Source organism: Phocoena sinus, chromosome 19 (assembly GCF_008692025.1).
Source record: "Phocoena sinus isolate mPhoSin1 chromosome 19, mPhoSin1.pri, whole genome shotgun sequence".
Taxonomy (NCBI): Eukaryota; Metazoa; Chordata; class Mammalia; order Artiodactyla; family Phocoenidae; genus Phocoena; species Phocoena sinus.
In genome coordinates, this window is record NC_045781.1 from 6801765 (window position 1) to 6829165 (window position 27401).

The 27401-nt window shown below is 55.3% G+C and overlaps 1 protein-coding gene across 2 annotated transcripts; it reads right to left on the bottom strand.

Moving 5' to 3' along the window:
* PRR12 (proline rich 12) lies at positions 1 to 27290 on the bottom strand. Of its 2 annotated transcripts, none has more exons than XM_032611767.1 (14): positions 26705 to 27290; positions 25082 to 25194; positions 23941 to 24102; positions 20546 to 23856; positions 19389 to 20055; positions 17075 to 17478; positions 8876 to 8992; positions 8494 to 8627; positions 7714 to 8192; positions 3416 to 3541; positions 3220 to 3317; positions 1341 to 1487; positions 1142 to 1237; positions 1 to 979 (listed from the first exon to the last, which is right to left on the bottom strand). In XM_032611767.1, the coding sequence occupies exons 1-14, from the start codon at positions 26788 to 26790 to the stop codon at positions 833 to 835; spliced, it is 6087 nt and encodes a 2028-aa protein (XP_032467658.1). In that variant the 5' UTR covers positions 26791 to 27290; the 3' UTR covers positions 1 to 832. The 2 variants fall into 2 exon arrangements, with proteins under 2 accessions (XP_032467658.1, XP_032467659.1); XM_032611768.1 differs by having other exon boundaries at positions 19389 to 20034; positions 26705 to 26890.
* Between the last annotated feature and the right edge of the window lie 111 nt (positions 27291 to 27401).

Here is a 27401-nt window from a genome sequence, read left to right on the forward strand (position 1 = left end):
TAAAGTGTTTGCCGTCGGGTTTTCGTTTGGCTGGTTGTGTGTACACAGTGTATACAAGTTGAGTTGTACAGAAGCCCAAGAAAGAGCAAGAGACAAAGGGTGGTGGGGAGATGGGAGCAGAGGGGTTAGAGAGAGGGAGGAGGGGGAGAAGAGACCGATAAAAAATAGAACCACATCCAGATGACAATGGGATGGGGGCGGGGGGGGGCAGACACAGACAAATCGCAGTAGAAAAGGAGTGGGAGGGGCAAAGAGAGGGGACCCTTCTTCCCCCTCCACCTCCCCAGCCCCCTGCCCTAGGTATCTACAATAAATAAGATTAAAAATAATTAACAAGATGTGTTTTCCCCCTCCCACCCGACACCAAATGCCCTGGGGAGGGAATGGCCTTTAGCAAAGATCTTGGCCTGTGAGGGGGGGATTGGGGGGAAGGGGTCCCCCAGCTCTCCGAAGCCGCCCCGCCCCCCTCAACCATACATAGACTTTTCCTATACATTATGTACAAGGTGGAGGGGGCTGGGGCTATGCCATGGAGGGGGGATTGGGGCAAGGTGGGGGAGGGAAACCGTTACTAAATAGACATTTATACATATATATAAATAATTTCTCTGTACACCGGACAGTGGGAGGAATGGGAGGGAGTGGAGAGGGCTTGGGAGATGGGGGGAGTCGAACTTTGAACCCTGTCCTGTGGGGGCAGCATGGACACACCCTGACCAATGACCCCCCCACCCCACCCCAGCGATGGGGCCCAGGGGTTAGCTCCTGAGGGCACAGTTCTGTCCCAATTCTCGGTTTATGGAGGAGGTGGCCCCCCCAAGCCAGGGTGGGGTCACCCACAGCGGCTGTGGGCCTGTGCTTGGGCCAGCAGGTCGCTGAAGGAGTCAAAGAGCTGTTCCAGCCATGGCTGGTTCCGCATGCACTGCTGGACCACCTCCTCTTGGCCCAGGTCCTCAGCGCCGCCCTCGATGGCCAGGGTCTGCAGGGGGGTTAAACACGGAGCTGGGGTGGGAGGAGGCTGGGGGCCTAGGGATCAGTGTCCCAGGGAGAGGGGGGCTGGGAACTGGACTCCTGGGTCCAGGGGGGAGCCTGCGATGGCTTGAATCCCAGGGTGACCCGTGCGGGGCGTGGGTGGGCTCACCTGGTCCCGGCAGCGCAGGAAGGTGTGGTACTTATAGTGGTGGAGTGAATGGTAGAGCGTGTAGTATCCCGACTTGTCCAGCTCAACCTTGAACTCCTGGGCAGGTGAAGCGGAGAAGCCTCAGCCTCCCCGCTCAGCGCCGGGCGGCCCCTCCCCCGCGCCCCGCCCCCGGCCCCGCCCCTCCCGGGCTCCGCCGCACCTGGGCTCTGACCACGCTCCTCTTGAGCTTGCTGAGCGTCTTGCGGTTGTAGGGCTCCCCGGCCGGCCGCAGACGCACGGCCCCCTCCTCTGGGGAACCCTCCCCACTCTGCTCCACTTGCAGCTGGGGGAACGTGTGCAGGGCGTCCTGCGGGAATCCGAGGGGTCAGGGGGACCTCCCTGGACCCGCACACCCCAGACCCACCCCCCAGTTCTCAGATCCCATGTGATCAGACGCCTCAGTTTCCCCCAGGAAACTGCAGATCAGGAAAGACACTTGGGAGTCTCGGTTTCCTCAAAGGCCAGGGGAAGCCTAGGCCTGTCTGGTGACTCTTATAATGTGTTTTGTGGCCCGGCCCAAGATTCTCCGAGACACCTAACATCCTGCCCAGGATTCTAGAGCCACCATCACCTCCTACAAAAATTCTAAGAGTCAGCCTGAAATCCAGAATCCCTAGAGCCAGGCTAACGTCCATCCCAGAATTACAATACCAGACTCATATTCCACCCCATAATGCTCAAACCTATCCTAATGTTCTACAGTGGAATTCTTTTTTTTTTTTTTTTTTTTGGGGGGGGGCGGTTGGCGCACGACGCGGCTTGTGGGATCCTAGTTCGCCGACCAGGGATCAAACCCGCGCCCTCGGCATTGAAAGTGCGGAGTCCTAACCACTGGACCACCAGGTAATTCCCATTACAGTGGAATTCCTAACTCCAGCGTAATATCCTACCCCCCTTCTCAGAGCCAGATGAACAGTCAATCCCAAGATTCTCAGAGGCATCCTAACATCCCACGAAGAATTCCAGAACCAGATTAACGTTTTATCCCATGTTTTCATAGTCAGACTAACATCCCAGCAAGAATTTTCAGAGCTGGCCTAAAATCCGTTCCAGAATTCTGAGCCATCCTAACATTTTACCCCCCCTTGCGCCCCGGTTCTCAGCACCACATTAACATCCCCATCAGAATTCTCAAAACCAAATTAATGTTCTCTCCCAGAATTCTCGGAGCCACCGTGATATCCCATCCCAGAAGGGAAGTTACATAGATGACTTCGGATTCGAGCCTGAGATTCGAAGAGCCTGAATTACGTCGACAGAGAAGCCATCAGAATCCACTCAACGGGGACTTCCCTGGTGGCGCAGTGGTTAAGAATCCACCTGCCAATGCAGGGGACACGGGTTTGAGCCCTGGTCCGGGAAGATCCCACATGCCGCAGAGCAACTAAGCCCGTGCGCCACAACTACTGAGCCTGCGCTCTAGAGCCCATGAACCACAACTACCGAGCCCGCGCATCACAACTATTGAAGCCCGCACACCTAGAGCCCGTGCTCTGCAACAAGAAGCCACCGCAATGAGAAGCTCGCGAGCCACAACGAAGAGTAGCCCCAGCTCGCCGCAACTAGAGAAAGCCCACGTGCAGCAACGAAGACCCAACACAGCCAAAAATAAATAAATAAAATAAATAAATTTATTAAAAAAATTAAAACTCTATTCTAAAAAAAAAAAAAAAATCCACTCAACGCTCTGCCCCAGAGCGAGCCCTGGGTCCAGGCCCTAGTCCACCTTTTGTCCCCAAACTTGTACTCCACAACCACGCTCTGCTGGGCCTGCCTAGCAGCCCATCCCAGACCTTGACAATGACCCCGCCACGCGATCCCAGCTCGCCTCCATCTGTGCTTGCAGGACTGCTGGGAACCCAGAGACTCCCTCCAGACAGCCCGGCCTCCACTCCTCTCCTGGCCAAGCCCGACCCTTCCAACGATCGCCCTTCCAGGGCCTGATACTCTGGGGACCAGCGCAGTGGCTGACATGCACATGTCTCCTCTGTGCCTGAGCTCTGGGCCCCAGATGCCGCAGGCCAAGCCCCCCCAAGCACCTGCAGGGCTGGGCTCAGCGACAGCCGCTTTAGGACTTTCTTCTTGTGCTCATTCAGGAGGCCATCGATCTTCCGCATGGGTGGGAGGTACAGCTCGTCTGAAAGGCGAGACAGGGTGTCAGAAGAGATGCAGCCTCACGATGTATGGGAGGCAAAGGAGGGGTAGGGGGCTCTGGGCCCCCAAGCCTCTGCTCACCATGTGTGTCCTCCAGGGCCTGGATCATATCCGGGTCGAGTGCCGTGCTCACCAGCATCTCCACATAGCTCCGGTACATCTCCCGCATCGCCCTGGTCTTCAGCAGACGCCCAGGTACTGCCCGCTCTGGGGGAAGAAAGGGAGACATGGCCCATCATTCCAACTTTCTCCAAGGCCGCCTGTGTGGCAGACAGTATTCTAAGCTCCAGGGACCAGGAGAGAAATCCCTACCCTCAGTGAGGTCCACGTCCACTGGGGAAGACTCCCCAACACCAGGACAATATACTCTAACGGTGAATCGCAGGTACCGTAATGAGCTCAGCCTGGCAAGTCAGGGAAGGCTATTAAAGGTCACACACACGCTGAGCCTTGAGTGATAGGAAAGCGTATTCCAGGCCAGTGACCACTGTATTTGACTAGTTTAGTGTAGCTTCAGTGAAGTCTAAAGAAGCAGCAGAGTTGGTTTCCAAACCAGTGAATCAGGTCTGAGAGATCAGGTCACAAAAGGCAAGACTGAGGAAGGAGATGGGAGCTGAGACTGCACAAGTCAGGGCAGGCCAGACCATGTGAGGCCTCTGAGATGAGGTAGAAAGGGGAGGGCCTTTTTTAGGGAGGGGTACTAGGGAGCCATGGGAGAGCTATGAGCAGGGATGGGCGAAGGTAAGTGGAGAGAGACCACTCCAAGGCCAGGGGATGGATCAGAGGGATGAGACCAGAGGCCAGGGCAATGGACCAGATGAGAAAGGATGAGGCTGGGCCAGGGCTGGAGGATCAGGATACATAGATTGAGGGGCAGGAGGGCCAGCATCTGAGCTAGGGCTGTGGGAAGGAGCAGAGGGGATGGGAGCAGTCAGGGCCGGAGGAGTAGGGCTGGGGGCTTCCTTGCAGCAGAGGTGAGGGAGGGTCTGGCCTGGTGACTTGGTTGCCAGTGGGGCTGTGTCCGAGATAGAGAAGCTAGGACCAGCTCGGTAGGTCTGGAAGGAGGAAGTTGCTGGGGCGTAGGCCTGGAAGGTAGCAGGGAGAAGAAATGAGTCTGAGGCTCACGGAATTTGTGGGAGCTTGCCAAGTGAGAGATATGGAACGCCAAGCAATGCAATGAGGCCAAGGATGGGACTCTTTTTTTTTTTTTTTTTTGGTCCGTGCCACGTGGCTTGGGGGATCGTAGTACCCTGACCAGGGATCAAACACAGGCCCTGGCAGTGAAAGTGCTGAGTTCTAACTACTGGACCACCAGGGAATTCTCCAAGGATGGGACTGGAGGGACAGCCACCAGAAACTCAAGAAGGAGCACCAGGGAGAAAAGAGAAGCAGGAGGGCCACGTGTGGGAAGACCCCAAAACATCCTTTAGGAAAAGGCACGAGAAATGTCCACTTGATTTACCCACATGGACGGTCCTTGCTGACAGCTGTTTCAAGAGGCCAGAGTGACCATTTAGCCGTGGGAGTCAGACCCCATCAAGCCTCTGCCTGAACCCTCCTAAGGCTCCTGTCTCACTCGTGATAAAATCCTGCCAGTGAGGCCACAAAGCCCCAGGACCCTTGTCTCTCGAAGCTGTGCTCCTGTTCCTTCTCTAGCCTCACTTCCTCCAGCTGCTGGCCTCTTTCCTGATCCTCAGACATACCCAGTCCATAATGTTCTCTCTCCCAAAGTCACACCACCCCAACCCTGTTGCATTCGGACCTCTGCTCCAATGTCACTTCCAGAAGCCTTCTGCAACTCCCCCTTCCCCCGCAAATATCACCCAGGATCCCGCCTGGATCCTCTTTACCGGATTTATTTTTCTCTACTGCCTTTAATCCGACCCAGCCTTACACTGATGACTTTTCATATTGTTTTGTGTTCTATTACGTAACATATTTATCTGATTAACTCCCCCGCTGAGACTGTAAGCTCCCACAAGGATACATGTTTTTGTCTTTTCTGTTTACTGCTGGAACCCTCAGTTCATGGCACATAGTATGTGCTCAATTAACACCTGCAGAAAGGGGCTGAGGAAGCCAGATGAGAGTGGGCTAAAGGAAGGGGGAGAGGGAACATCACTGCAGCCTCTTTCTAGAACTTTCATTGTGCATCTAAGAAAGGAGAGACATCAGGTTCCAGCACATGGAGGATCATCAGTCTTGGACCAGCAGGAGGGCTGGTTCTGAGACCTCCTGGTCTGGGCAGAACCTTCAGGGCATCCAGACGTTGAGTCAGGCTCATCCTGCCCAGGAGGGGCTCCTGGTCAAATGGGGTGAACAGAGAGAGACCCAGGACCAAAGAAAGATACAAGCAATTCCCTTGGCGGGGGAATTGCTTCCCTATGAGTGCAGAGTTTAGTTTCTCCCATTTCATAGGCTCAGAAAATTCTGGGCTGTCCACATATGTTCATAGCAGCATCAGCCAAAAAAGTGGAGACAACCCAAATGTCCATCAAGCTAGTCCATGGATAAACAAAATGTGGCATATCCAAGCAATGGAATAGTATTCAGCCATAAAAAGGAATGAAGTACTGCAAACAACTATGTATAATAATAAGTAAGCTACAAGGACATATTGTACAGCATAGGAAACATAGCTAATATTTTATAAGAACCTTAAATGGAGTATAATCTATAAATATACTGAATCACTATGGTGTACACCTGAAACTAATATATTATAAATCAACTATACTTCAATTAGAAAAAAAAAAAAGAATGAAGTACTGATACACACCACAACATGGATGAACCTCAAAAACATTACGCTAAGCAAAGATGCCAGTCCCAAAGGACTGCACACTGTACGTATGATATCCCTTAGGTGAAATGTCCAAAATGGTCAAATCTATAGAAATAGTAAATCACTGGTTGCTTAGGGATGAGGGTGGGGAGAAAGGGGAGTGATGGCCAAAGGAAGCAGGGTCTCCTTTTGGGGTGATGAAAATGTTCTAAACTTGACTGCCACGTAGATGCACAACTTTGACTATACTAAAAGCCAGAGGACTATGGGTTTTAATTAGGTGAGCTACGTGGTATGCGAATTAGAGCTATAAACTTGTTGAAGAAAAAGGAAAAGAACCTGCAAACCTGGGCCTTTTGTAAAGCTCCTCCCTTGCCAGCACCTTCCCCTGACTCAGCATTAACTGCTTCCACCTGGCCAGATTGAGCCAACTGCCCAGTTAAAAGACTACATTTCCCAGGCTCCCTTGCAGTTAGCTGTGGCCAGGTGACTAGTTCTGGCCAATGGGATAAGAGAAGATAGGATGTGGGCCATTCCCAGATCTGACACTTAATCAGAACTTCCCAACTTCATCAGGGCTTTGATGAAAAGATAATTCCGACTCTCTCATTTGACTAGCCTCTGTTACAACAGCTATCCCTGCACTACACCTGAAAGAGTATGTGACCTTGAGCAAGTCATGTCACTTCCCAGGGCCTCAGATTTCTCATCTTTAGAATGAGGATTAAAAAAATAAATAAAATTAAAAAAAAAACAAAAAAACCCGAAAAATATAATAAAAAAATGAGGATCATTTTACAGCACCTACCTCACAGGGTTTATGTAAAGATAAAATAAGCCAATGTGTAACACGCTTCAAATGATGCCTGGTACTTAGTAAGCACTCAATCAAAGTCAGCTGTTATATTTATTTTACATATGTGTACATGTATTGCTGTTGTCGTTACTGTCACCATAAACCAGACATCATTCTAAGCAATGGAGCTCCCACCTGGTGCCCACTACAGGCTAGTACCCTCCTATGTGCTTTTCTGTGAATACCCATTTTTACTTTATTATACAGGTGAGGTCGCTGAGGTGTAAAGAGGTGTTGCCCCTTTCCTGGAGTCACCCAAGGAGTCACAGGGAACACCACTATGTCTGGGTCCCCACAATAGATGCCGGTCCCCAATCCTCCTCAGCCCTCAGACACTGCCTATTCTGAGACAGAACCGTGCAGTGTTGACGAACAGAGCGCGGTGCTCCACCGGCTGCATTCCCACTCAGGTGGGATGTCACATCCCAGCTGTGCTGCATTCTCTTGGTGTCTCAGTCTCCTCACCTGGATTTGAGGATAATATTGGTATCTACTTCCTAGGACCACAGTGAAAACTCAAACAAGTTAACATCCGTGAAGAACTTACAAGACAGCCTGTCACGTGGTTAGGTGCCATACAGCTGTTAGCTACTGCTATTACTTTTAACTTACTTATTACTACTGTGACTGTTTGCTGATGCTACCTGGAGCCCTCTGGATAGCCCCCATCCATGCCTCCTTCTGAAAGCCACAGAGTCGCCTCCCTACCACCAGCCCTACGGCTGCCGATGGCCTTACCATCCTCACTGGGAGCCCCGGGAGATGACTCTGAGTCCGAGGAGCTGCCTGGTGGGCCCCCGCCCACCGAGGCGTTGCCTGCTGCCTCCTTCAGCCACTTCTTCCTCTTCTTGGGGGGCGGCTCAGCCTTCACCTTGGTGGGCCGGGACTTGGGTAGCCGGGAGGTGGCGGGCTGTCCTGTGGTGAGGCTCCGATCTGGCCGAATCTGCCGGCCACCCGTGCCCCGCTCACCCCGCAGTGGCCGTTCCCCACGCGTTGCCCTCTCTTTCTCCTTCTCTTTCTCCTTCTCCATGGGCCGAGGCAGGGATGGCTTCTCAGAGGCAGGGGGCTCAGGCACGGCCGTCTCAGGTGTCTGCTCTGGGGGCTTCTCGGATGTCGTCTTGTCAGGGGTCTCGGGCTTAGGAGGTGGTGCCAGGGCCTTAGGGGGAGGTGCAGAGCTGCCCCCAGCAGATGCGGGGCCCTTGGCCTGACCAGAGCGTCTGGAAGGGGACATAGATGGGACTGCAGTCAGCACCCCCTGAAACCCAAATTCTCCTCCTTGGGGTACCCCCGCCCCCACCGCCTAGCCCACAGCTCTAAGCACAGAATTTTGCTGAGCTGGTCTCTGTCCCCCTCTCTCTGGGGGCCCCACTCTCTGGGTCTCTGCACCCCTTCCCCGACTCTGTTTCTAAGCATTGTGTACTTTAAAATGGTTAATTTTATGTTATGTAAATTTCCTTGTATGATTCACCCCATGCCTGTTGGCCCTGCCCACCACCTGGCCCCCAGCCCCCATGGTACCTGACAGGCACTGGGGGCCGGTGCCAGGGTTTCCGAGCACAGACCCTCACGTAATCCTTCTTGTTGACGTTTTCCAGAAACTTGACGTAAAGGCGCTGGTACCGGTTTTTGGCGTCCCCAAAATACCCCAAATACTACGGAGGAAAAGAAGCACATGAGGAACTCCTTCCTCCGCCCCAGCTAGGCAGCCCAACACCCAAGACTCCCACCCCTGCCCTGGCCCACCATGGCAACCACCCAGAGCCTGCCGGGAGGTGGAGACACCCCCCCCGGACACATCTTGGACCCAAGGTGAATCCGAATCGTGTGAGGGGGACAGCGGCTTCCACGCACTCCACCCACCCAGGGCCCCTCAAGCCCTCGCTCCCCTCTGCAGGCTCACATTACTGGTGGCACAAAACTGCCGCTGCCCGTCCTTGATCTCCGGAGTGAATTTCTGCAGCAGTGCCTTCTGGACTCGCCAGATGGGTGGAGGCTCACGCCCCGTCTGCAACGCCAGCTGAGGAGGGGCACAGTAAGGCCCGCAGGGTCAACCCCCATGCCTGCCCTTCCCAACCCCAATTCCTGGCCCTCTGTCCTCCCTCTACACCCCCTTAGAGAAAAGGCATCATCATTAACAAGCATCAGCGAACTTCCAGCTGACAGGTATCTTCTGGCTGTCTGAGGTTCTTAGATTTGGGGATGCAAAGCTTCCTCAACTTACCATGGGGTTCCATCCCAATAAACCCATCGTAAGTTGAACATATCCTAAATCAAAAATGCACTGAATACCCCTGAAGACATCATAGCTTAGCCCAGCCTACCTTAAACATGCTCAGAACACTTACATTAGCCTGCAGTTGGGCAAAGTCATCTAAAACAAAGCCCATCTTTAAAATAAAGTATGGAGTATCTCATGTAATTTATTGAATACTGTACTGAAAGTAAAAAACAGAACGGTTGTCTGGGGACAGGAGGGTTGTAAGTGTATCAGTTGTTTACCCTTGCGATTAACTGCGTGGCTGACCAGGAGCTGGTGGCTTGCTGCTCGCTGCCAGTGCCCAGCATCACAAGAGAGTATCGTAGCGCATATCACTAGCCCAGGAAAAGAACAAAACTCAAATTTCAAATGCGTATCGCTTTTGCACCATCATAAAGTTTAAAAATCCTAAACTGAACCATCAGGGAACCGTCTATACTCTCAATCAGGCTGTTCATGCTGTTGGTTTTTTGTTTTTTTTTTTAAATTTTACTGAAGTATAGTTGATTTACAATGTTGTGTTAATTTCTGCTGTGTAGCAAAATGACTCAGTTATACATATATATATTCTTTTTCATATTCTTTTCCAGTGTTGTTTATCACAGGATATTGACTATATCTATATCTGACTATATAGACTATAGACTATATCTATACCTGACTATATTGACTATATCTATATCTGTTTATCACAGGATATTGACTATATCACAGTTCACTGTGCTATATAGTATAGTATAGTATAGTATGTATAGTATAGTATACAGTATAGACCTTGCTGTTTATCCATCCTATATATACTAATTTGCATCTGCTAATCCCAAACTCCCAATCCTTCCCTCCCCACCGGCTCCTCGCCCTTGGCAACCACAAGTCTGTTCTCTATGTCTGTGAGTCTGTTCCTGTTTTGTGGATACGTTCATTTGTGTCATATTTTAGAATCCTGATATAAGTGACATCACGTGGCATTTATCTTTCTCTTTCTGACTTACTTTGCTTAGTATGATAATCTCTAGGTCCATCCATGTTGCTGCAAATAGGCCATTCATTCTGGGCTACAAGGTTTTAGTTATTATAGCTATACAGTGTGATGGTACAAGCCATCCGCATGACTCGAAGAAATGACAAAATCTGAGCACTCATCCACCCACCATCTTCTAGATACAGTGTTGGGCCCCACAGTTTGGCGGTGAACGAGATCGACAAAGCCTTTCTTGGGGTCTTCATTACAGGGGTAATAAGACAGACAAGCAAATAAACAGAACAGGGTGAGGTTGTGGCTTGTGCTAAGAATAAACAGGTGATGGGTTACCTGAGACCATTTATTTCATCAGCCTGTCCACAGCAGGGCAGGACAGTGACACAAAGGCTCCCCAATCTCAACTTCCCTCAGCACACTCAGACCCCCATCCCCATCCCAAGGCTTGTGTGCCCCAGCTGGGCACCGGGAACCAAAGGATGTCAGACCCAGCATCTGATCTCAGGGAGTAAGGGGACTAGCAGGGGACCAGACACAGGCACAAAAAAATAACAGCACAAGTAATAAATGTGCTAACAGCAGGTGCCCCAGAAGCCTAGAAGAAGGACTCTGGACTCAATCTGAATCCAAGAATGCTTCCTCGAAGAAGTGATACCTAAATGAGTCCAGGAAGGAATGTATCTTCCGTGAGGGGGTTGGGTGATGACCAGGGACTGCCAGGTAAAGTGTGTGACAGCTGTGGCTCTAGAAAAAAGCAGCTGACAGGCACAGATAAGTAAATAATAAGAACATAGTGGGAAATATGCACTGAGCTTTGTGATAACCCAGAGATGAATGAGGGACAAGCCCTTGCATTTAAAGAATCCATAGTTGGGACTTCCCTGGTGGTCCAGTGGTTAAGAATCTGCCTTCCAGTGCAGGGGATGCAGGTTCGATCCCTGGTAGAGGAATTAAGATCCCACATGCCGCGGGGCAACTAAGCCCGCATGCCCCAACTACTGAGCCTGCACGCCACAACTAGAGAGGAGCCTGAGCGCAGTAACGAAAGATCCTACATGCTGCAACTAAGACCCGAGGCAGCCAAAAGTAAATTAACTATTTAAAAAAATAAATAAGTAAAATAAAGAATCCACAGTCAAGTGATAAACAGGATTCAGGTAACTCCAACTAACTGATCATGGCTGCCCTGGGCACTAGGCTCAGCAGGAGCAAGTGCTGGGATCAATTAGTGATGTCTGCCACTGGCAGCAGCTGCAGCACTGGAGCCTGAGTGCCAAGTACTGGCTATCTATTCTTGGTTTTTGGTCAAATGCTTCTATATCCACAATTTTTCATATCCTGCAGATCAGCCAGGGGAACAGAAAGGAGTTAGGATAACCTGATGAAAATGAGGTCCAGAAAGGTTCTTGGCTGAAATTTCACTGGACAAGAGTGAGGCAGGATGAGACAGGGATATGGGCATGTCAATCCCAAGTGCCTTGCTCCAGGATACCATGGTTCTCAATCCTCCCTCCTGGCTCCTCAGGGAACCAGGTCAGAGGCCCAAGGATTGAAAAGTCCGTTTCAAACCCTTTTCAAGGACTGAAAAGCTCATTTACACATCCTGCCCTGCTCCAAAACCTTCCAGGGCCCCCAGTGCAGATTCCACAGCCTGGCACAGAGACTTTGCCTCAGTCTCCTTTCCTTTCTCCTACCCCTGCCCAGCAGGTCATCCAGACCCTCAAAGCTCAGACTTTCTGACCTCCAGGTTTCTGCACATGCAGGGCCCCCCACTAGGGGTGTCTTTTTCCCTCTCACTGTGGATATAATGTTCCCTGTTCCAGCTCTCAGAAGTTTCTGAAAAATCCATCAGAGCACCCCCTCCCCCAGCCAGGGGAGGGCACCCCCTCCTCTGTCTCTTCCCACTGCCGATCTTCCTCCTCTAAGGATCCAGCTGTTTCTCCAGCTGGACGTGGGGCCCTTGACTCACCACATCTCAATTGGGCTTGGCTTCTTTCCCCAAACCACTCTTCCTCCCAGGATCCCCACTATCCACCAGTCATCAGGCCCTGGCATCATCATCCTTGCCTGCTCCCCAACCAGGGTCACTTAGTCCCAAAGCCACGTCTTTCCTGCCTCTCCTCATGTCAATCATGTCACTGACCACACCCACTTCCACTTGGTGGGAAGTTGCCCCACCCATAACACCCATTCAGTGGAAGCCACAGCTGATTGGAGGAGACCTGACAAGGGGTAGCCAATCAACAGGCATAACACGAACCCCATCCTGACCCAAATGCTGTGCTGGGCCAATCAGATTCTCTTCTGGGAATCTGAATTGTGACAAGCCGAGACAAGGGCAGTAAGTAGCAGGATGTGAGTAAATAAGCTAGAAGCACCCAGCCTGGTGTTAAGGAGCAGGCTGCAGGATCGGACACAGGGGAGTCAGTGTAACAGAACTAAGGCAGTGGACAGACTGTCATCAGGACTGAGAACTTCCCCAGCCACCTCCCTGCTGGCCAGGGCCCTCGAAGCAGCCAGATAACCCAGAGCAGATTCTCAAGCAGGCACCCACTCATCTCACCACAGAATGGTCTGGACCCTGCCCACCTGCCCAGGCTCGGCGCTCACTGTCCAGTCACTCAACCCCTTGCATCTCTCCCTACCCATCACATAAACATGCCTCACCACAGGGCTTTTGCACAGACTGTTCTCTCTGCATGACCCGCTCTCCCCATACTTTTCTCCATCCAACAAACTTATATGCTCAGAATTTACATCCTGATAAACGTTCCACATCTCCAAGGACTGGGAGTTAATATTATCACTCCCATTTTCCAGGTGGGGAGGCTGAAGCAGAGAGGGGGCTAACCCTACACTGTCCAGTTCAGCAGCCCCTCCCCATATGTGCCTCTTGAGCATTTAAAATGAGCTCATTTGCATCAACATGTTCTATGAGTGTAAAATACACACTGGATTTCAAAGACTTGGTAGGCAAGAGAGAAGATAAAACACCTCATTAACTTTTTCTATATTGACCACATGTTAAAATGACATTTTAGACGTGCTGAGTTAAAGAAAATACATCCCTACAACTAACCTCACTCATCTTTTAATTTTTCAAAAGTGTGGATGCAAGAACGTTTAAAATGCTGTACATGGCTCATATGATGTTTCTATCGGGCTGCCACTGTTCTAGAACAAACTATGACCTGTGGCCCATTTTTATAGAGCTATGAGCTAAGAATGGTTTCTACATTTCTAAAGGAGGGTGAAAAAGCAAAACAAAACAAAAAACAAAAACCCAAGATGACATGATAGAGACCGTACGTAGCTTGCAAAGCCTAAAATATTTACCACCTGGCCCTTTACAAAAAAAAAAAAGTTTGCCAAACTCTGCGCTAGAGATCTGCCCAAGATCACTGAATAATAGAAACAAAGTTTATAGAGCACTTTCTGCGTGCCACCCACACTCAGAGTACTGGACAAGCCGTAAAGCCTGAGTGCCCACGTCGTACGAAGGGGGTACTAACAGCATCAGCCCCCATTCTACAGATGAGGAAACTGAGGCTCAGGAAGGGTCAACACTAGTCCAGCTCGGAAGTGGCAGAGATTCAAGCCAATCAGATTAACGCCAAAGCTGGGCCCATAATAACCATGCTGCCAGCCTGCCCTGACTCCTGACACACGAATGAGTCCTCATCTGCCTGAGTGGCTCAATCCTGGGGCTGTGAGTCCCCCATCAGAACACATACTCGTGTTGTATTTTAAGCATCTGAGTCCTTGCCTGGCCCCCTCCCCTGCCCCATGCCAGCTGGGAGGTGGTATCAGATGGCCCTGGCTCTAATCCCGGCTTGGCACCCATCAGCCAAATGATTCCCTCTCCCTGAACGTGAACTTCCTCATCTGTAAACTGGGGACGGTCAGGGTCCCCACCCCAGAGCCCCGTTCGTTTGGCCCAGTGCTGGGCGCCCAGCAGCACTACCAATGTTTGGTGGAATATACACAGAGAGTGGCTGACTCTGGTGCTGAGAGCGTGGGCTCCCAGGGCCAGTAGAACTGGGTGTGGGTCCCAAGCTGTGGAAAGCCTGGAAAGCCCACTTTAATCCTCTGAGCCTCAGTTCCCTTCTCTGTAAAAGGGGGATAGTAATCCCTATAAAGAAAGGAGATTACAAAGATAAAACCTACAGGTGGTGGCGAAGGTTTGCACAATGAAGTGAATATACTTAACGCCACTGACCTGTACACTTAAAAATAGTTAAAATGATAAACTTCGTGACATGTATCGGTCACCATGATTAAGCTAAATTCTGAATACGATGTGCCCCAAATCCTATCCCCTGAGAGCTGGTAGCCGTTCCTGTCACTGCTGTTCGTTTGACACCTCCCTCGCCTGTTCCAGACTGATGGCCAAAGAGCCTCAGAAGTCTTGAAGTTAAAATGAAATAATGTACACAGGGCACTAGTAGAGTGAGTACAACTACGAGGGAGAAGGGAGGGTTAGCCAGGGAGGGATACTGAGACTCAAGGCATTGGGATTGTTCTGGTAGCTGGCTGAGGAGTGGAGAAGTAAGCCTTCACTCTACCATTCTGCTTTGACAACTTACATTATCTCTTGTGAATGTTCTCTTCTATCATATCATACTGCGAAGATGACAAAGTAACAATGAAAAGATACAGTCTGGGATTGGTGAGCTGGGGCGGACAGCACAGAATGTGACAGGGTGGAAAGCAAGCAGAACCAACCAGGAGGTGATAATGGTGAAAGCTGAGTGATGGATACACACAGCCCCGTTACTGTATTTGCTCTACTTTTCCCACAATAAAACAGATTGAAGGGACTTCCCAGGTGGTCCAGTGGTTAAGACTCCGTGCTCCCAACGCAGGGGGCCCAGGTTCGATCTCTGGTCGGGGAACTAGATCCCACATGCCGCAACTAAGAGCTCACATGCCGCAACTAAAAAAAAAGATCCCGCATGCCACAACGAAGTTCCTGCGTGCCGCAACTAAGACCTGGCGCAGCCAAATAATAAATAAATAAAATATTTTTTAAAAAATAGATTGAAAACAACATAAGAAAAAGCACACTAAGTTCCTCTCGCAAAACACACTTAATAATGAAGTATAATAGGGAATTTCCTGGCGGTCCAGTGGTTAGGACTTGGCACTCTCACTGCCACGGTCCTGGGTTCAATCCCTGATTGGAGAACTAAGATCCCACGAGCTGCGAGCTACGGCCAAGATAAAAGTATAATAATATGCACTATCTTTATAATGAATTCACCCCACAATTTTTTCATCTGTAACTTAGAAGAAACAACACCCAAGATGAAATTAAACACGTTAGGGCTTCCCTGGTGGCGCAATGGTTAAGAATCTGCCTGCCAATGCAGGGGACACGGGTTTGAGCCCTGGTCCAGGAAGATCCCACATGCCGCAGAGCAACTAAGCCTGTGCGCCACAACTGTTGAGCCTGTGCTCTAGAGCCTGTGCTCCGCAACAAGAGAAGCCACCGCAATGAGAAGCCCGCGCACCGCAACGAAGAGCAGCCCCCGCTCACCACAACTAGAGAAAGCCCGCACGCAGCAACAAAGACCCAACGCAGCCAAAAATAAATAAAATAAATTTTAAAATGGTCCACATCAAAAAAGAAAAAAAAATCTTTAAAAAAAAGAAAGAAATTAAACGTGTTAACATACATCCAAGACCAAACATGGTTCCTGCCCCCTAGTTGCTACCCAGTCAGTGACAGTAACTAACACGAAGAATGGCCTTAGCCCTTGGCGTCACCATCAAGGTGATAATGGCTTGCTGACCTCCTGAGTACTCGCTCTACCTCATGCCCTGTGAGCCCTACCGAGTACTCGCTCTACCTCATGCCCTGTGAGAAACACTACACGGGCGTAGTCACCTACCCTTGTCAAGCACTTATATCAATCCTCTGATCCAACTACCTGTCCAATGAACAAAGTACAGCAAAGGTCAGTACACTTTTTCCGTAACAGGACAGACAAGAAATATTTTTGGCTTTGTGGATCAGCTAAGCTCTGTTGCAACTACCCCACTCTGCTAGTGGACGGGGAAAGCAGCCATAGCTGATATGTAAATGAGTGGGTGGGGCAATGTGCCAATAAAACTTTATTTATAAGAACAGGCAGGGGGCTGGAGGGGGGCGGGGGGGGCATAGTGTACCCACCCCTGTGTAGAATAACTGGAAGTAGTAAATGCACTGGTGCACATAAAGTGTTTGTTTTTTTTTGGCCACACCGCATGGCATGAAGGATCTTAGTTCCCTGACCAGGGATCGAACCCGTGTCCCCTGCAGTGGAAGCGTGGATTCTTAACCACTGGACCGCTAGGGAGGTTCCAACATAAAGTGTTTAAGATGTGGCCTGACACACAAGCATTCCCAAACCACTGGCTACTACATCTGCACGTTGTATGTGTGCCTTTTCATAGGTATGTCACGTCAATACCTCAGCTTTCCACCTACAAGGCACAAGTTGCCTTTAAAGCACCCCCTGGCTTGTATTAGAAGTTCCCTAAGATCAGGCCCTCCTCATCAGCTTTGTCCCTTAGTATAACCCTAGCACCCACAGCAAAAATACCTGCAATAAATGCTAACAATGGGTTTACCTTATTTATCGGTGACACACACACACACACCCAAATAACATCTCAGAAGCGTGCAAGTCCTCTGCGGGGGTCCAGCTGGCCTCCTCTATCAGCCCCATGACTGTCAACTCAGGAGGATCAGATGGGCTGCCTCAGCCATCACTGTACCTGCGGCCCCCAGCACCGGGCCTGTCATCCAACAGGCGCTCGATAAACGCTCCAGTGACCAAAGCATTGGGCCCAGTTGTCCGACACGACAGGAGACTCACCTTGAGGGAAGGGATGTCCTCGGCGCGGATGACGAACTCGTCGCGCTCCCGGAAGATGCCCTCCCCGCCGCTCTCGCCAGCCTCCTCGTCCGTTTCCCCGCACACGGCCGCGGTCTCCTGCTTCTTGGCCAGGTGCAGGGGCCGGGCGTCCGGCGGCTCGGGGTCGTCGGGGGACGGGGCGGCAGGCTCCTCCGGAGGCGGGGCAGGGGTTGCGGTGGGCAGGGGCGGCGGGGCAGGCGGCGAGGGCAGGGCCGGTGGGACTGGCACGGGCGGTGGGGGCGGCGAGCTGGGCGTGGGGGCCACCAGAGGGGGTGGCGAGGGCAGGGCCGGCGGTGGGGGCGGCGGCTGGGGTGTCGGGGCAGGGGGCGGCGAGGGTGGGGGCTTCTCCTCCAGCAGCGGGGGCTCTGGGGGCGAGACGGGCATCAGGGCTGGAGCCCCGCTCAACCCCGAGCCCCCAGACCTGTTTATCTGCTTCCAGTGAAAGGCCTCCCGGTCTATTCTGGGGGGTCTCAACACAGCCCTCTTCCCGTCCTGCACCCCAACATCCCTCCTGACCAAACTGAGCTCTTCACCTAGCATCCATTTCTGCCCCCAATCCCCCTCCATCTCCACTTTTTATTCCTCTTCTGCTGACCTTCCTCCTCCTGCAAAGCTCCTGTCTGACCCCTCCCTGACCTTCAATACCCACCCCTGTCCCCAGACACCTACCAGAAACCCAGGACCCTTTAACTTCTCTCTCCAAGGTCCTAATAAACTTTCCTACCCAGACATGCCGCTCTGGTCCTCCCCATCTTTCCCCAGCCTCCAAAGACCCCCTTTGTGTCTCAGTGCAGCTCTGCATCCCAGTACCATTGCTCAGTGTCCCCACCGCAATGGCCAGGAGGCCTCTCTGGTCCCATCAACAACCCCCTCTGCCCCCCAGTCTAGTGCCTACAAAGCTCCTGGCCCTGCCCTACCTCCTAGTCCCCAGATACCATTCACCATCCCATCACCTCTTCTCTTGTCCCTGAATGTCCCTCCCTGTGCCAACAGCCCCTCTGCCCCTTATTGCCACTCAGCTCCCCAGTCACCACTGTACCACACCTGACTCCCTCCCTGAGACCCCTTCCCAGCCCCAGTGGCTACTCTAAGCCCCTGAAACTGTCTCCCAACCACAATGTCCATTTTAGTCCTGAAATGTCTCTTTGCTGCTTTGGAGCCCCAGTCTGACGCTTACCTCCCATTCCTCAATGTTCCTCCCAATTCCTCAACCACTCCTGTGCTTCTACCTCCTCTTTTCCCGCTCAGAGGTCTCAAACTCCTCCACCCAAGCTCTCCCCTTTCCTTTCCTCAGCCTGCTCTCCACTCTCGGGATCGGCAACACCCTCTCCTTCCTGCTATGCTAACTCCCCGTGAGATTTTGTAACGTTCCTCCTCTAACGCCTTGAGATCTTCTGACTCCCCAGACTGATTTTGCTCCATCCCTGGGTCTTTCCAAGCTATGAGCCTTCCTGACCCTTCCAAGGCTCCCTCGCCCCCCCCATGCTCTCTCCCGTTACGGCAGATCCAGGCACTCTGCTTAGGACCCTCCACTGTTTCTCACCTCTTCCCTGGTGCTTCCCTTCCGCCTCTCATTGTCTCACTGCCCACTGCCCATCTTTCTACCACCTTCCAGAAGACTTCATTCCTTAAGCCTCCTGTGAGCTCCCAAGCCTCCTCATTAACTGTTCCAAATGCCTTCCTCCAAATGCCACCTCTTTCTTCCCCCAATGCCTCTGTTCCCCCCCATCAAAGCCCCTCAAATTTTGTCCAACCCTCCTCTCAGAACAGAACACCATCCAGACCTGACTGTACCCCCAGCCTTTCCCGATGGCCCCCCACGAGATCTGACTAGTCATTGCTGAAACTAGTCACGTTTCTCTTTAAACAACCCTCCCAAGTCTCTCTCTGCCCCCCAGACCCTTTTCTGTCCTTTACTACACATCCCTAACTCCTAGAGCCCTTCTCAGGTCCCATGTCCCCCATCAGTTTTAAAAGCTCTCTCCATCCCTGTCACCCACCTGTCCCCATCACTTATAGCCTGCCCTGTCCCCCAGTGTTCTCCACTGCCCACCTTCGGGCCCCCACCAGTCCACTTAGCACCTGTGGGCGGATTAGAAAAAGATGCCCCTTTCTCAAAAGGCTTGCCCTCAAGTAACAGGTTACCCTCCATAAACAGGCATATCTCTATCAATCATCTGCACTGTGAACAGTGCCTGATCTACACAACCAGACCTGGTGACCTGAATGTCGGGAAACCCCTGCCCCGCCCCCAGACCATCTTCCCAGAGCTCACCAGGTGTGCCACTGCTGCTGGCACTGGGGAGCCCCGGGAGAGGGGGTGGCCCGGGGACTGCAGCCTCAGTAGCCAGGGGGGGCCCGTCCGCAGCGGAGGTGTCCTTAGGCCCAGCCAGTGGCGGGTCATCGAGGGCGGAGATGGCCGAGGAGATGCTCTCCTGCAGGTCCCGGTTCTTGGCGACAGAGTCTTCCTCGTCCGACGAGAAGGAGGGCAGGGTCTCGAGGTTCCGTTTCAGCTCCTCGTCCAGCCGTTTGCAGGGCGAAGGGCAGCCGAGCCCCAACCCCTCACTCTCGGCGGCCTCCAGCGCACCCCCCAGCCCGAAGGCGCCGGCGGGTGGGGGCTGTGGCACGGCAGGCGCGGCGGGGGGCTGGGGAGGCAAGCCCCGGGCCGGCACGGAGGGCGGCACACTCTTGGGGGGGCTGAGCGGGGGTGTCAGGCCAGCCTGGTAGAGTGGTGGATGGCGCTTGCCTGACTTGAGAAAGTCCAGGAACGAGGCCATGAAGCCGGACTTCATCTCGGGCTGCTTCTCCTCCACCTCCTTGATCTTGGCCTCGATCTTCTCCCGAGTGAGGCTGGAGTCCAGGCTGTTGTGGTCAACTCCTGACACGGCATCGCCCGATGACGCTCCCAGACCCTCGCCGGCCTTGGGCACAGACAGCTTGATCTAGATATGGGGGCAGTGGGGAGTCAGGGCCCACAAGCCCAGGGCCCCAAGCCCCCTCCTCCCTCAGACCCAGGGGTCTGGGGCCCCAGCCCTCTCCCCAGTTAAGACCCTAAAGTTCAAATTCTCAGAGTGTCAGCCTGTAAAATCCTAGAATTCATGCCTGCGGACCCCTCTGCTCAGATTCCATAATGACAGGACTGGGGTCCCTCCCTCATTACTCACGGACCCTCCTCCCACAAGACCCAGGAATCCAGGACCCCTGATGAATAGTCCTGCAGGATCTAGAACCTAAGAATACAAGCGCTAACCCCCGCCTCCCTGTAGACACAAGTTTCAATTCTCAGACCTCTGCAACAGTGGAACCCTGAAATTCCAGCCCTCGTATTCATTTCCTCGTGGGTGCTAGGAAAATAAACCACATCCCCTACCGTGCCCAAGAACCTCAAATGTGGTCCCAACCCTCCAGCGTCAGGGTTTCGCTCCACCTCACCTTCAGTGGTTTCAGGGGCTCCAGCCGAGAGCCCCCGGCCTCCTCGGCCTTCCTGCCTCGACCCCGGCCCCGGCCCCGGGGTTTCTTGGCCCCATCAGTAGGTGTGGAGGCCAAGGCTGGCCCAGCGGTGGTGGGGACCTCCAGTGGGCGAATCCGGGGTCTCCCCCGGGGCCGGGGAGGCCCATCACGCTTGGCCTTGGTGGGCTTGCGGCCACGGCGCCGGGGGCCATCGGGGCCAGGGTTGGGTGGACAGAAGTCAATGTCGCCCAGCGGTGAGAGCGCCGGACGGGAGCGGCAGCTGGACACCAGATCAGGCAGGCGCCGGGGGTTGAGGCGGATGTCAGCAGGCACATCGGCCTTGTCCTCGTCGGCCTCGAACTCGTACTCCTGGGCGTACAGCTTTTTGGGCGTCTGGAAAGGCGGGTCACGGCGCCGCAGCAGGTGGAAGGAGGACGTCTTAAGCAGCTTCTTTGGCTTGGTAGAGCAGAAGATGGGCGAGGTCAGGCCTCCCTTGGGCTCCGAGGCAGGGGGTGGCGGCGGTGGGGGGGGAGGCGGGGGCGGGGGGGCCGCCTGGTGGGGCCCACTCTGGATCAGGCCCAGAGGCTCGGCGTTGACGGTGGAGGGCAGCTCAGGCGGCTTGCTGGGGTCCAGGCCCAGGCCTGGAGTCTCGGGACCGGCTCCGGACGCCCGACTAGGGCAGTAGGGCCCATAGGGATCATAGGCAGGGGGGCCCGGAGGCGGCCCAGGCCCCGCCTTGGGATCGCCCTCGTCCTCGGGTGGCCCAGCCTTTCCATAGTCATCTGCGGGGCCGCCGCCAAACATCTCCTCCATGGTGGGGAAGAAGCTGCGCTCCTCGTCTTGCAGCAGGGAGTCAGGGAAGCAGATGGAGGTGAGTGGCACAAAGCGGGGGGCCTTGGTGCCTTGTGGGCTAGGGCTGCGGTAGGCCCCCGAGGGATCCTTGCCCTCGGTGTTAGGTGGGCCCACACCAGTGTCACCAGGCCCAGGTGGCAGCGGCTCCAGGGCCCCAAGCAATTCTTGCATGGTGCCGGGTGGCTCCAGGCTCTCCTCAGGTCGCAGGCGGGGGCTGGGGGCACCCGGCTCCAGGCCATGGCCGCGGAGGTGGGCCTCGAGCTGGAGGGGCATGGGTGGTGGAGGTGGGGGGGGCGGAGGGGGAGGCTGGGGTGCCCCATCACGGGCGGCCGGCTCAAGGAGATGGACGCCAACTTTGGGAGCACTGGAAGAGGGGCTGGGAGCGTGGCTGAGGACCGAGGGGAGCAGCTGGGGGGGAGGGGGAGGCAGCACCAGTGGGAGGTCAGGGCCCCCGGCCTCTAGGAGGAGGCCGTGGGGGGCAGGCTGGGCAGACTGGGCCGTGGGAGTTGGGGGTGGAGGGCTCTTTTGGAGGAAGGCCCCCAGCTCCTTGGCACCTGCCCCATAGTGGACAACTGAGGTGGCCAGCCCCTCGGGGGTCTCGCCACCCCGTTCTGGCCCTTTCTTCTTCTCCTTCAGCCTCCCCAGGCCCAGCTCCAGGGCCGCCGTGGCACCCTCATCAAGGCTGGCGCTGGTACGGATGACGCTCTGCAGATGGTACCTCTGTGGGTCTTCCTTGGCCAGCTCGTAGGGTGTGCCCGGGGGACCCCCAGCCCCGCCACTCCCAAGTCCCTTGGAGGCATCCGCTGCCCCATCTTCGCCCACCAGGCCATCTGCCCCTGAGGTCCTCGGGGGGCTGGGCGCCTGCAGGAGGTGCTGGATGAGGAATTCTTCATCCTCGGTGCGCTCAGCGGGAGGCCCGCCGGGGCCCGCCAGCAGCTCTGAGCCATCCCCCTTGCCCTTGTAGCCACCTGCTCCGGCGGCATAGCTGCCGGCTCCTGGGGGTGCCAGGAATGGGGCTGAGGCCAGGACAGAGCTCAGGTATTTGCCAGGAGCTCCTGGAGAGCCAACTCCAGGCGGGCGGCCGGGGGCCGGAGGCGACTGCAGCGGGCGGATGATGTGAGAAGGGCTGGCCTCTCCGCCGCCCCCCAGGGAGCTGGGCCCCCAACCACCTCCATGGCCCGAGAGTGCTGGGGAATGGCCAGTACTGTAGCTGAGCGAGGGGCTGGCTGTGGGCAGCCCCTGGGAGTGGGCAGCTGGCCCTGGGTACGGCTCACCCTGCACCCCATATAGCTGCCCCTGCAGCTGGTCTGGGGAATAGCTCTGACATGTGGCTAGGCCAGGAGGTGGGGGACCACTAGGGGGCTGCTGGGGCCCACTTGAGTAGCTAGGGCCTTTGCTCAAGTCCTGCGCTTGACCCCCTCCAAACCCTTGCCCATAGGCCTGGGGTCCTAGAAGCCCTTGGGGCTGACCAGGGGAATAGGCCTGGCCTCCCGCCCCCCCAGCCCCAGAGGCCTTGCCAGTGGCGTAGGCTGCTGCTGGCCCACCCAGGCTCTGGCATTTGGGCGTGGCAGTCGAACGGGGTGGTGGGGGCCTGTTGGCACCGCCCGCAGCTGCCCCATAACCACCTTTGCCTGTCTTGTAACCAGGCGACTGAATGATGGGGCGGTAACCTCCACCGCCACCTGCCGCCCCACCTCCTCCAGCTGCCTCAGGGCCCGCAGCCCGGCCCGATGCCCCGGCCGTGGCTCCACTGGGCCCAGCCTTGCTAGGCTCGCCAGCGCCCGGGGAGGGTTCCCCACCGCCCAGGGGGCTGCAGGCCAAGTTGGCCCGGTGGCCCATGGAGGCGTAGCTGCCTCCGCAGCTCAGGTAGTGCTGGAGGGCATGGGCTGGTGGTGGGGGGGGCTGGGCACTGGCTGGCCGCTGGTAGTGCTTGATGACGGTGTCCTGGCGGGGCAGGGCCCGCTCGGGTGGCGGCGGGCCGGGGGCAGCACCCGAGAAGTTGTAGAGCTGGGGAGAGGACTGCTCGGCAGCAGCGGCAGCAGCAGCGGAAGAGGAAGCCAGCAGGTTGAACTGAGTTGGGAGGTGGCGGGGAGGTGGGGGTGGATCTGGGGGGCCTGGGCGGTAAGGAGGGGTTTGGGCTGGGCCGAGACCAGCGGGCCCCAGGACACCACCCCCCGCCAGGCGCTCAAAGCCTAGCGAGGAGGGCACCGTGGGTGCCTGCGAGGGCTTCAGGTGCAGCACGTCATGAGGGGACAAGAGCCCATTAGCTGGGGGACTAAATGGGGGGTCCTGGAGGCTGAGGGAAGAGGGTACTGGGAAGGGGCGGCTGCCAAAGGAAGCCGGGTGCTGATAGGCCGACAGGGCAGAGGAGGGCGGAAAGGTGCTGGAACCCGGCAGGGCGCCTGAGATGAAGAGCTCCGTGGGGCCTGGCGTGTGCATGGCTGGGGATGAGGGAGGAGACCACAGGTCAGAGCTGACCACAAGCCAGCCCCACCCTGGCCCTCCTGGACTGGCAATGGCCTTACCTGTTTGCCAGGAAGGACTGCGGAATTGGGAGAGGAGAGAAGAGGCAGAGGGACCAGGCTGGGGGCCCCGGGACTCCAGGGCCGAGATGAGGTTCATGACGGAGGCGTCGGGCCCTGCTGAGCCTGCGTGATGGAGGCCGGTGTCGAAGAGTCCAGAGAGGCCTGGTGAGGGTTGGGGGGGGTAGAGTCAGCTAGGTGGGGGACAGGGCAAGGTTGAAAAGGAAAAGGAGCAAGCCAAAGGCAAGTTGGGTCAGGAAAAGGGGTTGGAGAGAAGGGGCAGATTCAAAGAGAAGAAAGGAGGCAGAAACAAGTTAAGGAAACAATAAGCAGGATAGGGTACGATGCAATCATAAGGGCAGGGAGCCCAGGAGGGAAAAAGTAGACAAAGGAGTAGAAAAATCCATACATGAAAAAAATGGGAGCAAAACACAGAGCGTCCTTATGGTCCAAGGGAGGCCAAAGGATTAGGCAATTCTAGCAAGGAAGGGGAAGGGATGGGATGACTGGAGCCACTGAGAAGAACCAGAGAACAAGTCAAAAGGGGTTGAGTCAAAGTGAGAGGATCCAGATTTAAAAAAAAAAGAGAGAGAGAGAGAGAGGAATAAAGGGAAGGAGCCAACCAAGAGGGTCAAGGGTCAAATTGGACAACAGCCCCGTTGCTGATCCATCTAGGAAGGACAGCGGCAGGATCAAAGGAAGGGAACCAATCCGAGGCACTAGAGGCAGGGCCACAGGAAAAGAATAAGGCAGTGGGCAAATCTAAGGAAGAAAGGGGAGGTCCAAAGAATCGGAGCCAATCAGGAAGAAAGGGAATCAGGAAGAAAGAGTTCTGAGAACCAAGAAGAAGAGCAGACCCAGAGGTAAGGGATTGGGGTGGGCTGGAGAGGCGGAAAAGCCTGGAAGAGAAGGTGGGATTTGGGGGCTGAGACGACGGGACCAATTGGAACAAAAGAGGCGGGGCCAGAAACAGGGGCAGACGAATCCGGCGTGAAATTAAGCAGCCTCAGAACAACCAATCAGAGGAGAAGTAGCAAGAGGCGGGCCAGGACGGAGAGCACGGCCAATTAGGAAGGTTGTAACTTTCAGCAGCCAATCATTTGCTTCGGAGGGAGGGCCAGGCGGGGCGGGACAGGGGCCGTACCTGCCGGGTGGTGGTTGGTGGCATAGCTTTGCAGTGGGTGGGGGGCCGCGTAGGCCTGGCGGTGTAAGATGTCCGTCTCGGGGTGCGAGGTCCTGGAGCTGCCATAGACCAAGCTGGGAGGAAGAAGGAGATGTTAGGGTATCCTCCGAAGCTACCCTCGGAGAAGGGAACTCAGCAAATCCCCTGGGGAGTTGGGGGGAATCTTCCAGCTGACTGGGGGCTATCCTAAGGAACCTTGGGCCCTAAAGGAAAGAAGACAAGGGAATCGGAGTGTCCAACTAAAGAGCCATAGAAATGGCCCCCACTCGAGCCCCAGTAAGTACAGCCCAGATAGCCTCACATTTACAAACACAGACATGCACAGGGAGGACACAGAGAGGGTGAAGAGCCAGAGAAAGTGCCTTAAGTTGAAAATGTGGACCTGCTTCCACAGCCCCCACCCCGCAGGTGACACAAGGCCCTGGGGCCAAGGGATGCCCCCTCTTCTTCAGACACATGGGAACACAGAGGCCCTGAACCTCAGTGGTGGTGCAAACCGAGTCAGGAGCAGGAGGCAGACTGTTCCCCAAAGGGCAGGGATGGGAGGTGGGCAGAGGATAGGACTCCTGCAAAGTACGAGGCACAAGTGTGCACATGAACACCGTCCATCCCCCCGGGTTGAGGTTCAAATGCATGGGGGCATGCAAAGCCAGGTCTGTGTGCAAACCAGTATGCAACTCACTGTGTGGAAAGATACAGAGCGAGGAGTCCCACATGGAGAATACTAACACACGTGGGGTCATGCCCAGCCAAGCTGGGAAACCCAGGTGTATAGGGGGAGGGAGATTCGGGGGCAGGTGAAGAGTGAGGGTGTGACACAAACAGCAGGAAAGGGGCAGGTTCGCAGGTGAAAAGGCTGCCAGCTACATAACGCACTGGGCCCACGCTCACACACACAACCACACACCCGGGAAACAGCCTAATCTTCCTATGCAACGGCCCCAATCCATGGCCCAGACTCAAGAGGTCAAACACTCCACTCCTCGCCATCAACTAGGATTCTGTCTTTGAGGGGGGGGGAGCTCAAGGGGGCGTGTCTCAGATGCCAGGACCCCCACCTTACACAAAACCCCAGCTTAGGAAGGGGGCGGGGCCCCGTGCCCACTCAGCGCGCGGAATTTCTGGGGGGGCCCCCCGAGTAGCGCGGCCTCGCGCAGTCCCGGAACAATAGGACCTGAGGGGGGGCCGCGCCCCCCAGGTCTGCGTTCTAATTCTCTTTTCCTTCCCACCTTTGCAAGAGCAGAACCTAGGGCGCGAGGGGGAGGGGTCAGCAAACCGGGAATCCAAGGATGGGGGGAAATCCAGGCCTTGCTTCGCCAGTCCCTCCCACCTTCCCAAGGCCTTTCCGTCTGAAATTGTTTTGCACCCTCATTTTTCCGCGGCATCTCTCCCTTTGCATGCCGGAGCTGGCTTTGGCGGAGTTTGCAATTTGCAAACTGGGGCGGCGGCGTTGTTGCAAACCGAGGAAGGCCGCTCCCTTGCAAGCCGGAGGGGAGTTTGCGATGCACGCGTAGCCGGGCGGGCCCGGCCGGGCTGGGCCCCCACCTCTTGGCCCCTTCCTCCAGGCCACCCCCGGCTCCTTACCTAGCTTTCGCTGACCTCTCGTAACTCCATCCCGCCCCGGCGCCGAGCGGGTCCCCGAAGCCGGCGCTGGGGTAGTTCCTGTCCATGAATTGGCCGCGGTGGAAATTGGGGGGAGGGGGAGGGAGGGAGGGAGGGAGGGGGGCGCGCGCGCGCTCTCCTCCGCCGCCGCTCCCTCCGCTGTTGCTTTTTTTTCCCTTCCCTCTCTCCCTCTCTCCCTCTCTCCCTCTCTCTTTCTCTTTGCAGCCGCCGAAGGCCCGGGAAGGCCCCGGGCGGGGGAGGGAGGGGACGGGGCGGAGGGGCGGAGGGGCGGAGGGGCGGGCAAGGGAGGGGGTGCAGCCGACGAGCCAACGAAGGGGGAAGGGGGGTTCCCCCTGGAGGGAAAGAGGGGGGAGGAGGGACCCCGCTGTCTCCGCCTTTGCCCCGGCGCTTGCAGGAGAGAAGGGGGGACGCGCGCTCCGGAGGGGGCGTCCCGGGCGGCCCCGGGGTGGGTGCGGGCCCTGGGTGCTCGCTCTATCGCCGCCGCCGCCGCCGCCTCCTCCTCCTCTGCGCTCACGGTGCAGCCATCTTTGCACAAGGCGGCTGGGGGAGGGGGGAGGGGAAGGGGGGGCGGGCGGCGGGGTGTCTGGCTGCGCTCCGCTTCCTCCCACAATCCCGTGCAAATGAAAAAAAAAAAAAAAAGAGAGAGAGAGAGGCAGAC